Consider the following 16,080-nt stretch of genomic DNA (forward strand, 5'->3'; position numbering starts at 1 on the left):
CCACGGTAAAACATGGTGGTGGGAGCATCATGCTGTAGGGATCCTTTTCTTCAGCAGGGACAGGGAAGCTGGTCAGTCTATGAGAAGATGGGTGGAGCTAAATACAAACCTTGGTATACAAACCAAGGTGGCAAATGAATCAGCCAATCGCACCAGGGTGTGGACCAAAACAACCAACACAGCTAGCAGGTGTGCGCTACAAGCTTGAGCCAAACGGCTTCCTTAGCCAGTTATTCGTTGCTTTGTGGTATGCAATCAAACTTATTAACTGATTGAGAACAAAGTAAACAAACTAAAGGTTTGAAAATGCCATTAATCACATATAAGTTCAGACTTTGGCTTGGCCACTTAAAAATCTTTTTTTTTGCTTTGAACTATTGACTATAAACTGGCAAAGAGCAGAATTAATGATTCCATTATTTATGCCAACTCTTCCAGAAGCATTAAAGCAAACCCAGACCAACACACTTCCACCACCATGTTTGACTGTCAGTGTGATCTTTTCCTGAAATGCTGGGTTAGTTTTTTTTTTTTGGCTAATGTGAGATAGATTGTTTTGTTCTTTATGGTCAACAGAGGTTTTCACCTGGTCTCTTTCTTATTCTAAAATCTTAACTGAGACTGGTGGGCTCTGCAATGTTTTAGCTGTCATTCTGGGTTCTTTTGTGATCTCCTGGATGAGCCGTTGATGCACTCTTGGAGTAATTTTGGTAAGCTGGCCAATCCTGGGAAGGTTCCCTACCCTTCCACAATCATTATCCATAATGTTTCTCATTGTGGTTTATGGAGGCCCAAAGACTTAGAAATAGTTTTGTAACACTTTTTAGACTGATAGATATTAATAACTTTGTTTTTCATCTGTTCTTGAATTTCTTTAGATTAAATCATGGTGTGTTACTTTTTGAGATCTTTCCACCTACTTCATGTTGTCAAACAGGTTTATTTAAACTATTCATTGACTGTACAGATCTGGCAAAATTTGGGCGTGGGTGTAGCGAGTGAAATTAAACCCAAAACAGTGGTAAGTTTATGATTATACAACAGGGGTCGATTACTTTTTTCACACAAGGCCAGGTTGGTCTTGATAGCTATTTAATAAAAAAAAATTAAATCCTTTATTTACTCAGATTATTTTTGTGTGATATTAAAATTTATATAATGATCTAAACCACTGAAGTTTGACAAATAGCAAAAATAGATTAAAAAAAAAGTAAGTGGAAACTATTTGACATGCTGTCATTAAGTCTCTCAATAAAACAAGACAATAACTTCCCTAAAATAGAGACCCTAATAAAAAGACCATAAAAGCCTGAAGTTGTCAATTTGTTTTCTGCTTTTTTATCAGACAAATAATTATCTAAAGCCAGATGGTTCAAATTCATCGTAAAGGCCACCCTGTGCATTTTGCTTTAGAAGTCACCTAGTTTTGTAACCAATGAACAGAATGTATATTTCATGAAAACCAAGAAACACAATCAGCAGGTCAGGGATACAGCTGAGGAGAGGTTTAAAGCAAGGTTAGGTTTTAAAACAATATCCCAAGCTTCCAACATATCAAAATGTACTGTCCAATTAATCATGCATGCATCGATAGAGGAGCAGCAGAAATCCACATCTCAAGTGGGATAGTTTTTAGACAAAACACCTCTCAGTTACATACTCCACAAATCCTGCCCGAATGTAAGAGCTTGCGTACACTGGCGCCATCTTGTATATTTCCTTTTCCCAGGGTACGAAAGGCAAGAAGAAAGCTATTGGCAAGAAAGGCCTAAAAAAGTCCAGTTTAAAGTTTCACAAGGCATATAGGAAGAGACATTACATGTGAAAGTAGGTGCTCAGTCAGACGGGATCAAAAAGAAACTTTTACCTACAGACAAAAGTGTGGCTAAAAAGTGGTTGTGCATTATGCTATGGGCATGCATTTGTTCACCAAGGGGGAAGGAAGCTGGTCAAAGTTGATCAGAAGATGGACGGTTCATTTCCTGGTTAACTTTCCAGCAGGATAACAATCCTAAACACACAGAATGTTTAAGAATGGCCTAGTCAAAGTCCAGCTGAGAATCTGTATCAAGACTGACAAAATCATGCTCACAGGTGCTCTGATTATGAGCTTGAACTATTTTAAAACAAGAAATGGCAAAAAGTTCTGTCTCCAGATGCGGAAATCTGGTACAGACTCAAAAAGACGTGCAGCTGGAACTAAAGGCTTGTTTTAAGAAGTCCTGGCTCAGGCACACTGAACACAAATGCTTGCAGTTTTGCCATACTCTTTACATTTTCAGATGGTAGACTGAACTTGGCTCTGAGTATGTTAATGTTTGAAACTTACAACTTTACCCTTAAACCCGTGTAAAATGTCTCCACAACTTTCTCCCTGTCTGCGATGTTTGTGGGTGTTCATGATGCTGTTTGTTCCTTAATGTTTTCTAACAAATATCTGGTGCCTTCAAGAAGAGCTGAATTATACTGAGATTAAGCTACACACAGATGGACCACGTTTGCTAATGATTACTAAGGGCTGCATTGAACTAATAAGATTTAAGATTAAATTACGCTGAATACGTGAAACCATGCATCAGTCTCCTTCCACTTCACAATTATGCACTACTTTTTGTTGGTTTATCTCATAAATCTTCATAAAATTCTTAATATTTTCCAAGGCACTGTAACTCCACTGATGATCAGGTTAATTTGAACACATCTGTGCACAATACTGTAAACTTAAATTAGAAGTGGTTATATTTTGAAGAATCCACACAGAATACATCACAACACCACAGATACAAGGTACTTAAGAAAAGTTCAAGTCTTATAACATTTAAAAACAGTAAATTACTGTTGTTTTTTTTTCTGCCATGATATAAGCTTTTCTTTAATCTATTTATTTTGTATTCTCATTATACTTGCCTATATTGTGCTATATCATTCGGTTTTAAACCTAACACAAACATAAAAAGAGCTGAAAAAGCAAAACTAAAAATATTAAACAAATTCTCAAACAAGTCTATAGAACATGAAATAATTTAGAAAACTTATTTGGTCTTAATGTATTTGTTGTTCATAAGCATGAGGGAGCCAGTTAAAGCAGGACAGCTTGCCCTTTAAATGATTTGAAATGTACACACTAATTACTTTCAGGATAGATATGTTTAAATTTTTGCTGAAAAGACAGCAGCTGACAGTCAGGAGATGGGGGCATCAGTAAAACTAACAAGAGCACATTTGTGTGCGGTTACAAATACTGTTTGTTCAAATTTAAAGCCGAATGGAAAAACAGGGGAGCCCTCGACACTTGTGAATAATCTGCAGTGGTAATGTAAAAAAAATAAAGTAAAAAAGCTGGATCACATTCAGGATCAGCGGGTTATGTCTGCAGGCGCTGGAAGAAAAAAATTATAAACCTCAAATACTGTGTGAGGTGCCTCTAAGACAGATTAGCATGCACAATCACAACGTGGTGAAAGATGAGATCAAGATACTAAATTATTTTTGGATTCGGTAACTGGATCCCATCCTTTGTGGGTTCTGTCGACTCTTGGCAGGAGTCCCGGCCCAGCCCTCAGGCGAAGGTGAATTTAACATGCGCCCACATTGCCAGCTTTCTGCACCCTCTGCAATGTTTCATTTATTTTAACCTCACGTGGGGGACTATGCATTCATCACACTGGATAAATCCACAAGAACAAAAAGCAAAGTTTTATTAAATTTGAAACTGTCCCCTGCTTCAGGTTTCAAATCATTTGCAAAAATGTCATCTCCAGGCAGAAAAACGGCATCTAACAGTGTATATTACTGCATGAGCTGAACAGTCCAGGTATAAGCTTATTGTTATGATGAGACAATATTTACAGATCGTTCATATTTTCAAGGCAGATCAGATTTCCTTGCACCTGGTAGAGTCAAACACTTAATTACAGCGTAATTTACATTTTAAACAGTGGAAAGCAATTGAGGTGCAGGCTTTAGGTTCAACAGTGCAAATCAAAGCTTCAGGCTGCTCCTGCAAAGAGACGAAACATGGAATGTTAACAGTTAACTGATTTGCCCTTAGTCAATTTCCATAATCAAGATGCAGTGAAAAACTACTTGCCTTATCAAAGATTTATTCTGCTTTTGCTTTTTTCACACCTAAATGTTTTAGAACAAACTAATGTTTATATTAGACAAAGAGAAACTGAGTAAATACAGAAAGCATGAATGCAAATTATTTATGTTTTGAAGAGAAAAAAAGTTCCTGAGCCTTCATGACCCTACGTCAAACATAAAATGCCCTGGGTATTGATTGATCAAACTTTTTGGATAGCTGAGTTCAGTTTCACTATCCAGACCCAGGTCTGATTACTGCCGGGCCTGTGGAATCAAGAAATCACTTAAATAGAAACTGTCAGACAACATGAAGTAGGCTAAAATATCTCTGAAAGGAAAACATCATGCCCCGATCGAAGGAAATTCAAGAACAGATGAAAACAAAGTCACTGACATCTAGCAGTTGGGAAAGGCTTACAACGCCTATTCAAACGTGGTGGTGGTCATGCGGTTATCTGGGGCTATGCAGCAGGATGAATATCTGAAACATCTCAGTTCTAAAAACATATGCTAAGATAAAAAAGGTTCATCAATATAAAGACAAAAACAGTAGAATCTTTCCTCAGAATGGCTAAAAAACAAAATGAAGGCTGTGAAGTGCCCTGGTCAAATTCTGTACTGATTCAGATGCTGAGGCTTAAACAGACTGGTCATGCTTGAAGACCCTCCAATGTGACTGAATTAAAACGATTCTGGAAGAAAGAGTGAGCCACATTTCCTTCCAAACAATAAAAAAGGCTCATTGCCAGTTCCTGCAACTGAGTGATGGCAGATGTTGCCACCAAGGATGGGACAAATAGTTATTTTAGGGGAAATCACATTTTCAAGTAGGGCTAGGTTGGTTTGGATAGCTTTTTTCCCTTAAGTGGAAAACTGCTTTTTTTATTTACTCAGGTTACCTTGTCTGGCATAAATACAATTGTTGGACATTCTGAAACATTTAGGTGATAAAAATGAAAAACGTAAGAAATCTGTAAAGGGGCAAATATTTATTCAAAGCATTGTTTTTTGTTCTTTTTTGGCATTAATTGATAGAACTTTCAACAAACATCTTCAGTTCTTAAAATTTACATCATGCTTTGCAGCAACTTTTTAAACAAACGTCACTCCTCTGTGTTTGTCCACTCGTTTAGCGTTGTTGTGTGACAATGGCGAATCATCCAACAGCAGTTCCTTCTGAGGAAGGTCCTGAGGCGGAGGAGGGGGCAGATGTGTGTGCCTGTCCATCATAAGTGAGCGTGCTCAGAGCTCTGATCGCTGTCATGACTGTCCTCATTGGCTAAGGAGTCCGTCGAATGATGGAGTGCTGCGATGCCGGAGAATTCGGACGGCAGAAGTGTTCCTTTTTTCACATTCACCAGTTCTTTCTCACGAGCCGCAGCCCCTTGCTGGCCGCCTTTCACTCTTTTCCACTTCATCCTCCTGTTCTGGAACCACACCTTCACCTGTGGAGTTAAACAGGGGTGCAATGTTAACAAAGTCCATGCCTTCAATGAGAAATCTTTCAAAACTAGCTTCATGATCTTCTCTTAAAGCCATTTTTCCAGCTGCAATGACAGCTTTGGTAAAAGAAAATAGTTATTTTTTTTTTTTTTCCATATCATATCAGATAAAAATTATCTGGCCTTTACCAGGTTCTAAAAGGATTAAAATCTAACTTCAAGTGTAAGATAAAACTAAAATTGAACAGGCTTGCATGAAAAATTTAGTACCTTATTTAATAGCGTGTGGAACCACCTTTAGTAGCAATTACAGTTGTTTTCTGTTTGACCATATCAGTCTGATTTCAGTGAGAGGAAATTTTGGCTCACACTTTTTTACAGCGAGTTCAAATCACTGAGATTTGCAGATACTCGTTTCTGCACGGCTGCTTTAACATTTCAATCAGCTTTAGGTTTGAACGTTGCTTGGGCCACTGAACAAATTGAGGGTCAACCCAGTGCCAGCAACATCTCCTGGTATTTAACTACAAAACAAATCCAGGTAATCATCCCTCCATCTACATGCTGGACAGGTGGTGTCCGGTGTTTGTGCATCAATATGGACAAACTGGTCTCATCTGTTCAGAGGATATTCTTCTGGAGGTCTAATGATTCATTAAGATGCAACTGCATTACCTCATGCTACTGTCTCCTACAACCCACAAGTCACTCATGTTCATCCTTTTTCATGCAAACTGAGGCATGTAAAGTATTACAGCATTGCAGCCAATCTGACAACTGTCTGAAATTTTTTGTTCTTCTGAAGAATCTTTCACAATGCAGAATTATATATTTAAATTTCTTGGGGATGACTTTATAACCCTTCCCAGATTAATGGGCATGCAACATATTTCATTTTGAAATCTCCTCATCTTCAAAAATATTCCAATTTTCACAACCTCCAAACTCATTAAACATTCATCCGATTTTTCCAGACAGCTAACCCGGGATAATCTAGGCTGTTGGGTCAACCAGTTTTTTTTTGTTGCCATAATTAAATGATGGCTCTACAGTCTGAGGTGGAGCTCTTGGGTTTTTTGTAATTTCTCTGAGCACTGAATGGTCTGAGCTTGGGATGGATTTGTTGGAACATCCACTCTTGGGAAGATAGGCAGCTGTCTTAATTTTTTTTCATTTTCGAGGAATCATTTCTTCTGCGGAATAATAGATTGGAAATGGTTTAGAAATAACCAAATAATTCTTATAAGATTGATTTAATATTGATGATTTCTCTCCCTCCTTGGCATGGTGACCACAGCAGCAAACTGCTTTTATAAACGTGGTCACATGTCTGATGATCAATTGATCAACTACATTTTTGGTAGCAAACATGTTTTTAAATTTTTGCACCAACTTTTCCCCATTTTTTGTTATCAGTTTATTAAATAAGAATGAATGGTTTGTGCCTCTTTGCACAATTCAAGTTTGATTTAAACATGCAAGACGATATAATTGAATAAGGGGTGTACTTTCTTTCCAGGATGACTTTATATGTGGACATGCAGCTCCACCTACCACTTGCTGTCTACCTGTTTTTCCCTGACTCAACAGTCTCTACCTTATTTGAGTCACTCAGAGTGATGATTAAGCTGTTGCTTAAAACGATTTATACATCAAGCAGCTTCCAGAGGGTCGACACATGGATCCTGAAGGGAGGGGAGTCAGTGTGGTTGGAGGCCAAGTGTGCCCCTTTGAAACAGGGGGCTGGTGGGTTTATTTTTGGGGGACGGTCATTCCTAGGGGACGGAGCCATCACATAGTCAGAAAGTTAGTTGACAACGCAAACGTTTGTCTTGAACTTGCAGGGTGCGGAGTATCAGTGTGGATTCTTTACAAGCCTCGGGCAGTTTCTGAAAGCAGGAGATGAGAGGCTGCTGCAGCATGTTTATGGCTCTGACATCACACAAGCCAGTCATTTTCAAAGCATACTGGGGCAATTCAGACTCTCTAAAAGTGAGCCTGTACTACCTAACTTTAACTATATGGAGATGAAAATCTTTGCATCAAAAATCCAGAGATGTGTGAACCATAAATGAGCCACTAAATACATTTTAACAGTATAAAATCTACCAGTAAAAGCCATGCACAACATGAGATGTTATGACAGAAGTTAAACAAGTTGCTCTCAATTTAATTAACAATAGTAGTAAGTTTTAGTTTTAAATACTGAAGTAGTCATATTACCTATTAATAACTCAGGGTTAGAGTAATGTTTCTGGATTGAAAATGATTAAATTTCCATCATGTGAGATGTTTTATTCTGACGCCTCCCTACAGCCATCTTTTAAAATAATCCAGTTTTCACAGCCCCTCAACACATTAAAGATCCTTTGGATTTCTCCAAACAGCTCACGCAGCATAAATCAAGCCGCTGGGCCAACCAGTGTAATTGCCAGTATTTACCTCAGAATCCCTTAGTGCATATGCTCCCAGACAAAACTGCGCTCACAGGCAACGCATGTTGCAATAACTGAAGAAGCCCAAAAAAAAGCACATTTTGACACCACAGAAAGATTAATTGCAACAATGTTGGAGCGCGCTGCAGGATGGCAAACTCTGTGCCCTCAGTTACCATGCATACTGAAAACTGAGTTTTCTTCCTTCTGAATTTACGACTTTGTAATTTGAACCGAAAGGGGAGGTCTACTTCGAGTTTTTATGATGCATTTGACGTTTTCCAAGCGGCGCTTTGCAGGTGTCTTTGCATTACTTTGAAAATCCCTTAAAACCTGCCTGAAAAGACAGATTTTTCTGAGTTACGTTATGAAAGTTGTGAATCTGCACAGTGAGTATTGTCTTCTTCTAGTATGCATACCACAGGATATGAATGAAGACAAGGTAAAAAGAAGCTTTTGTTGCTAATTCCAACTAAAGCTTCTTTGAATCAGTTTTGTCCTGTTTGAAATTTTATAAAATAAACATTTGGAAATTTATATCCATATTCACTATCATTTTGTCTTTATTTTCTCTCATCTTTTTCTAATTTTTCTTTTGGAGGCCTTTTCATGTGAACAGCAGGAAACGGAGAAATAACTGAAATTAATCGTGGCGATTTTCCTGCAGGTACTGGTTTGCAGGTTAATGGGCGACAAATCTAGCAAAATTTGGCAAAAACACCAATTTCGTGCAGAGACAAACAGATTCAGCATCTAAAAGCTTTATGCCTTTTCAAACCATTCTAATTCTCGCACACTCACTCTTAGTTATGAGCTCAGTGCATTAGTGTCAACATCAAAAATATATATATTTCAGTCTGACTTTTTGAAGACAAATACTTTTCATTCTTGTTCTTTTTGGCCTGCTAGCTCGAGAAGTGTTATTTGCGCCACTCTGAAGCCGTCAAAGCTCCAGGTTGAGCTGCTGCCATTTTTGTTCTGTCGGCTACTGCTGTTCTTCACTTTTACTTCCTCGTTGATGTGAAACAGCTTCTGTCATTGGCCGCTCTCAGCTAACTTTTCAAGAAATCTAATGTGCAGAATCATGATGCCTCTGTGTTGAAACCTTTTTGAAGGCCTACATGCAGATGCAGAAAAAATGTTGACAGAAGAATGACTGAATAAACAAATGTACAAATTAAGACAAAAATAAATGTAATTTAAGACCTATTTTAGACCTTTTTTTATGTGTAAAATGTAAAATGTTAAGATGCTGCAAGAAACCCTAAAGGAGGATTATGTTCTGGTAAATTCACCTTACAATAAAAATCATTAAAAATAATATCCTGTTTGAATTAAACAGACCCATACAGACCAAGTATCAAAGGAACAGTTTTATTATCGCAGAAAGTTAAATTTGTTTGTATGAAAACATAAGAAAATTGTTTGTTTCAATGAATTTCAGCTTAACTTTGTACAAAATAAAAGCCTATGGAGCCTATGATTACATATACCGAATAAATGGGCTACAATTATTTTTACACTCGCTCACTTGGTACGACGCTGTTTGACCACTTTCTAGAAACACAGTAAAATGTATTCAGTATCCGGTGGTAGCTGGTGGGATATTTACTGGTGTTTATTATTAAACTTATCAGGGAGTGCAAAGCATGTATGGCAAGCCATGAACTAGTAGGCAAAAGTCATGACAATTAATGATAACGTTTTGACATGGACTAATTCAAGCACTTTTTAAGAAGGTTTCGAATATTATTTACTTCAAACTGAAATTTTTTTTACCTTTTAAAGTTACATAATTTCTGCTTATATACTGAATAAAATCTGGTTTAAGACGTGACTCCAACCACCACCCCTAGCCCTCAAATATATTCGAAAGGTCAAGTCTGCCATAGCTATACTATTAAATGACCAGTGGGTGTGCCAGTCATCCCAATTCTGTCTAGTCACTCAAAATCCAAAACACCTCTGTGCGCTTCTGATCACAAACAAGGAGGTCAGTCTACAGGCTACTGCTTGCCATTATTACCCTTCATTGTTGCATTAGTTTGGTGTGGAATGCTCCAGATAGTAGCTTTATCTACCATTTTCTATCAAGGCACTTCATGAATGTATGGCGTGATGAATGTAAGGAGCTTGTTGTAGTAGTTGGATCTATAGTCCATCTAACTAGCAAAACCACTGGCAATATGTCAACTAGGTGTGAGTTACAGCTTCCAAAACGTTGTCGTGGAACAACAAGCTCTGCTCCGCTTCCTTCCTCCAACAATTTGTCTCTTGTTATTTATTTCATGTGCCTACATTTTACAATGATCGGCCCACGCTCAGAGACCAGTTTGTAACTGCAGAGGTAGTAGGAGAGGGGAAGCAACTTGCTAGACAGCATTTCCTTCAACCTCGTCTGCTGCCTGCCTGAAAGAATGGAGAAGAACATCTGGAAAATGATCTTCCAATGACGCAGCCACATATGGAGCACAATAAGCCCCCGCAATGAAGTTACCAAAACACAGTAGCGAGTGAGAAGTCTTCTTCAAGTCCTGAAGGCGCCTCTATTTCACAACATGGCATTAATGTGCTAATGGAGGGTTCAGTAATGTCTGAACCCAGGAGGAAACAAGCAGATCAGAGGGACATACTTGTCTTTCAGTGAGGTCAAGGTTCACAGCGATCTCGTAGCGCCTTAGTCGGGTCAGGTAGTTGTGGTGGGCGAACTCTGCCTCCAGCTCTCGAATTTGCTCCTTGGTGAACGCTGTCCTCTCCTTCCTTGGCTTGCTGCTCACGTCTGGCTTGTAATTTCCATCCTGGGACTCTGAAATCAAACACCACACAGGGTTTTTCTTATGCTCAGGGCAGATTTCTATGTTAGAAAAATAAAAAATAAGGCAGGTGCAAGAACAAAGTTAAGGTAAGAGGAACTGAGAACTGCCTGTCAAACTTAACTGTCCAGTTGTTTTTTAAAGAGTTGAAGTGGATGGAAGAACTTGTTATACTGCCAACATGAAATGAATTGTATCAGGGAAACTAAACAGAAAATAAAAAACTTTACTTGCAGATTCTTAGTTTGCTTTCTCTTCAGATTTCTCTAGAAAAAATAAGTCCTTTAAAAAAAAAAAAGCCATTGGACACATGTCATTAGGCACTTGGAACTCTGAAGTTAGAACAGAATTTACGGCAAGAAAAATGTTATTCATTATCTTGGGACATAAAGAAAAACATCTAATGGAAGCAACAATTGCAATGAAACTTCATCCGTGGTTCGTTTCTGCAGCATGAATTAATGCAGCAGGTCTGCGTCAAGCAAAACTGTAAATAGTCCTGCGGACTCATATAAGGTTTCCTCTTCTCAGATGAAGCCCTGTTGGTGTTGTCTTTCTGTTTTGAAGAGAGTCATACTTCTAATTAGAAGTACGTTTTTTAATAACCACCTAAAGGGTTAGAAGAGAAGATGTTAAAAAACCAGCGGGTGCAGATATAGATGCCAAAACAAACAAACTGAGATGTAAACTGCAAGAATTCCCACATAAATTTTGTAAAATTAAACATGTTATTGCTTCTCCCCGCAGCTCGTGCCTGGCTCCCCTTTGACCCGGCCTTCCCCTCCCTGTAATTTTAAACTGAGCAGCAAGTGGCCGATCCTAAAGACAAACTGACCTGGTCCCTTTCCTTTAATCAGACATTGTGTAAAAAAAAAAATCAAATGAAAGCAGAAGACAGACAGCCGCTCTAGAGCAGGCGAGCCTGCAGTTAAAAAGAGCGGCTGAGCTTTTATGGCACCGCTGCTGCACCACACCAATTAGGTCCCCGCTGTAACTTTCATCTGTCCACAAGAAAGGAGGAATAATATGAGCAAAACACACACACCCAGACAGGGCATGCCGTTTGAGGCTGCCAAATGAACTTGGCAAAGTTCAACAGGGATCCTACTGAAAAATTATACAAGAAAAGATGCTCGAGAGTATGATCTCCTGTTGTAAAATTTGTTTTTAATCTATTTTGTTCTCAAAGGGGAATCTTATTCAAAGTGACTTTAACTCGTCATTACTGTTTTTTTACAACAATTCCTCGACAAATTAAACTCCTTTTATTGTCCAACTCTGAAAATCTGGTATGTTTTTTAAAGGACGACCACTCCCTTGACAGCCCTATAAATTCGACACAGACACCCAAAGCCCAAACCCAGCATGCACACAAAGAAATTAGCAGGTTACCCTGAAACCAGACACCCTGACTCATCTCATTAGCTCAGCCTGCAGCCTAGCCTCAAGGAAACAGCCACAACTGGGTACCTGGAGCAGACAATTGATTCAAATTTAAGGGTTAAAAATACATGGAAATGAAATCTTGGGTTTTGTTTTCATTTCTGCATCTGAATTCAGGTTTCCCCTCAAGCTTCTGGTCCATATGCTGAAACTCAATCAGAGCTGCATCTCATGCAAAAGGCAACGGTCTGATATTTAGACAGCTGACAGTTTAGACAGTTGGCCTTCATAATCAGTGTGATTTGTTGCACTTCGGCGAAGACGCACAGCTCTCGCCGGGGAAGCAGGATTTAAATGCAGAAGCTTGGGTTTAAACATTCCGGGTAGTTTGTTGAATTAGTGGATTAAATATCAGCTTGCAACATTTTCCATGAGAATAACTGGTCATTCAGCAAAAGACAAAGAAAACTATGATGTAGGCTTTGCAGGGTTACATGATTGTGCCATTTTCCTTATACTGCAGTAAATTGTTGGGTGAATAATAAATCTAATTGTTCCCATTTATGTTTTTAGGATTTTTCAAACACAGTCAGTCAAGAAGTGCAATTAGATTTTGAAAAACCCAAGTTTATAAACTCTAATTGATGATGTTTCCAACCCATGGTTTCACAAGTTCAATAAAAAAATATAAATATTTTTTAAAATATCATTAAATGCAATTATGTGTGCTGTTTGGCTGCACCGCGTTTTCAAGTATCCTACCTGATAATAAACATCTATGTGGAGTGGTAAATTTATTGTTTAAAAATGTCACAAATTTTAAAATTTATTTTAAATTACGCATCACCGTTATCACAATAAATGCCACAAAAAGTCATGATAAAACTTTAAGTCCATATCACCCGGCCTTACGTGGCAAGACCCTGTCAGTCTGCATTTGAGCAGAAATGATCAATCCCATGAGGTAAAATCAATGGCATTTGACATGAAAAACATCTTCAGGATCAGTTCTGAGGGTCGCAGTCTTTAAAAGGGCAGAAGGAACAGGGAGGACTCGTTTCCTTGAAACTCTGACTAATATCATGTTCCCGCCAAGAGGCTCGGTGACCCAAACCTGACCGTTTGTCATGCCATGATTAATTATCACGGTTACTGCAGGTTGGAAATATTCTGCAGGTCATCAAGGTGAAATTTATCTAAAATTTTACTTTTTTCTAAAAGTCTATTTAGATTGTATATTTGGACAACAAACACTGGACTTACAGATATTAATAAATTGCAATATGTTTTTAATAATTAGCTTTAATAAGCTTGTACAACATTAAGCTTCAAGTCCCACATTTTACACCACAAAATCTTGCAAAACACTATTTCAAAAATTATTTTAATTACAATTTCCCTGAAATCTAAAAGTAATTTACCATAAATTTCGAATATGTATCAAAAACGGCATTAATAGGAAATTTATTTTCATGAAATTTTTAAACAATTTGGCACCTTGACTATTTTCATTTCATAGACTACAATTTTTCTACAACACACCCCAGGCTGTGATTTATATTAACCACAAAATTTAAAAAGGAAAAGAATGAAAAATCTGCGTCTGCCAGGCGTTTAGTGCGGCACGAGGCGCCGCTGCAGCCCTGTTACAATCCGTGACATCAATTCTTTACTGTGCACCTCATTTTCTGCCCTCTGAAGAGTGTCGCAACAAACCAGATGTGATATTTTTTTAAGCCAAACACGGCAGTAGTAAGAAGTGCCTTGGCGGTTATGATATGGCCTTTTGCCCCAAGCTTTGGTGCGCCTGCAGCCTGTATCAGCCAACACCTACAAACTGCTTCTCAGACACTCTTTTTGTTTTTCTATCGGAGCTGCAGAACACCCAACAGCTGAGCTGTTGAATGATACAGACTGATACATAGAGATGTTTGTGGTATTCTGGAGCTCTGGTTTTGAAATTTTTGGAAAAAGATATTTATGTAAAAGTGTTTACCTTTCAAAACGACCTCCAAAGAATTTCACCTTTAGTCCTTTATTTTTCAATGTGTCAAAACTGATTATTTTTCAAACCAGCCTCTATAATTATTCCAGTTGTTCTTCTTCTTATCCCAGAATTCCTCTTACCTGAGCTGTCACATTTCCTCTTGCCATTCCTCTTTTCCGCTTCAGCGGGTGACAGAGTCTGCCTGCCGAAGTCTGCGGGCACGCAGGAAGCCCCTGTTGGGGTGCTGCCATTACCCAGAGTTGGGGTGCTGGCACATAGGCTAGGTGCACCAGGGTGGCCCAGGTCTGGAGGCGGGGGCCCGTTCTCATGGGAAGAGAGCGAATGCGGATGGCAAAGGCCGTGGCGTGTGCCACCGCCAGGTGACGGCAACTGTGGGATGTGCCAGGATCCGTGGTGCTGAGGCTGGTGGTGATGCTGCTGGGAGGACAGGTGGCTCCGGTGGTGGTGGTGCTGCCCGGGAAATAGGCCGTCGTCGCCTGAGTAGCTGGAGATGATGCATGGGGAAGGTGAGGATGTAGAGGAGGAGGACGACGAAGAGGCCAGGTCGGGGTAGGAGATGTGATCTGTGCGTCCGTGGAGAGTCAAGGGAGACTGGGTGAAGGCAGGATGCAAGGCCTGCGCCGGGGCGTGGGGGCTCCGCAGGCAGCCAAACAGCGTGTGATCCATGGAGTGCAATAAACAAGGCCCTCCAGTGAGGGTGGGATGGGTGAGTTAAAGTAGTGATGTCAGAAAATAAACCAAAAACAGCCAAAGAAAGATCACAGGCACATATCCAGGTTACTTGTCCAAAACTTTTCCTTTCAACTGAAAAAAATCAAATAGTCAGAGCAGAAAGGCAAATGAACTCGGAAATGGGCGTCCTGTGGTAATCCAGAGCATGCGGCTGGTTGGCAGGCTGTGCAGGATAAACAGTTAGCCCAGGACAAGCTGCAGCAGAGCTTCTCAGATGTCAGGAGGAACAGAGGACTGGAGCTCAAAGTTGGACGCACAGGAGGTTCCTAGGAGCTGCAAAACGAGGGGAGCCAGGGAAGGGGATGTTATAAATAGGGTGTAACGTGAGACGGAGGCTGGGTCAAAAACTTCATAGGCACTAGTGACCACATATATATGATCATCTCCCAAAAAGCACAGCACAATAAATCGCCACTATTAAAAAGGCTGAGCTTTAGGAAAGAAATGCGATTTATTCTGGACTTGGATTTGACCTCTTGTGCCCATCTTTATTTCCTCTTAAGAAAAACAGTGTTAATGCTTCATGGGTGGAGCTGAGGGAAAGGGAGGTTGTATGAGGGGAAGTGAGAGATGGAAGGGAGAGGTGACAAAGGTTAACCCAGCATGTTTCCTTGTGTTTGTTAGTATTGTAGTTGTTACTGGTTTCTGTAAAATTGGTTTTTTTTTTGAGTCTGGTGTCTGCGCTGTCCTGATATCACTTCACATCATAGCTGCAGGTAATCCCTTAGATCATGATGCCCTTGTCCACCTTATCCATCATGTGTTTATTAGAGGCACTGCTTTAAATCTGTTTACCTGCTATACAACGAACGGATCATTTTCTCTACTTATTATTGTAGAGAAAATCAATGCATGGACCAAAGGAAGAGCGTTTAAAAGTGAACACACAGCTTCAGTTAATACAGAAGTCAATCAGACAGCTGCAGTTGATCCAGAACGCTGCTGCCCGCGTCCTCACTAGAACTAAAAAAGTGGAGCACATCAGCCCAGTTCTAAAGTCTCTACACTGGCTCCCTGTAGCTCAAATAATACACTTTAAAATACTTCTGTTAGTCTATAAATCACTGAATAACTTAGCACCAAAATACATTACAGACTTGTTGTCAGTGTATCAACCATCCAGACCTCTCAGGTCTTCTTGCTCAAATCTACTCTGCATACCCAGAACCAGAACCAAACAT

At 39.4% G+C, this 16,080-nt stretch overlaps 1 protein-coding gene across 1 annotated transcript; it reads right to left on the minus strand.

The window, feature by feature from the left end:
* Positions 1-3,673: 3,673 nt before the first annotated feature.
* meox2a (mesenchyme homeobox 2a) lies at positions 3,674-15,240 on the minus strand. Its single transcript, XM_047362081.1, has 3 exons — positions 14,287-15,240; positions 10,597-10,769; positions 3,674-5,531 (listed from the first exon to the last, which is right to left on the minus strand). The coding sequence occupies exons 1-3, from the start codon at positions 14,831-14,833 to the stop codon at positions 5,313-5,315; spliced, it is 939 nt and encodes a 312-aa protein (XP_047218037.1). The 5' UTR covers positions 14,834-15,240; the 3' UTR covers positions 3,674-5,312.
* Between the last annotated feature and the right edge of the window lie 840 nt (positions 15,241-16,080).

Source organism: Girardinichthys multiradiatus, chromosome 3 (assembly GCF_021462225.1).
Source record: "Girardinichthys multiradiatus isolate DD_20200921_A chromosome 3, DD_fGirMul_XY1, whole genome shotgun sequence".
Lineage (NCBI taxonomy): Eukaryota > Metazoa > Chordata > Actinopteri > Cyprinodontiformes > Goodeidae > Girardinichthys > Girardinichthys multiradiatus.

What these genes read in the sequence shown, in the direction of transcription:
- meox2a (XM_047362081.1), bottom strand. Translation starts at nt 14,833, where the DNA reads ATGGATCACACGCTGTTTGGCTGCCTGCGGAGCCCCCACGCCCCGGCG. An exon ending in GAGGAAATGTGACAGCTCAG is followed by an intron (nt 10,770 to 14,286) that starts GTAAGAGGAATT and finishes GTTTGATTTCAG; the next exon opens with AGTCCCAGGATGGAAATTAC. An exon ending in TTGACCTCACTGAAAGACAA is followed by an intron (nt 5,532 to 10,596) that starts GTATGTCCCTCT and finishes TTAACTCCACAG; the next exon opens with GTGAAGGTGTGGTTCCAGAA.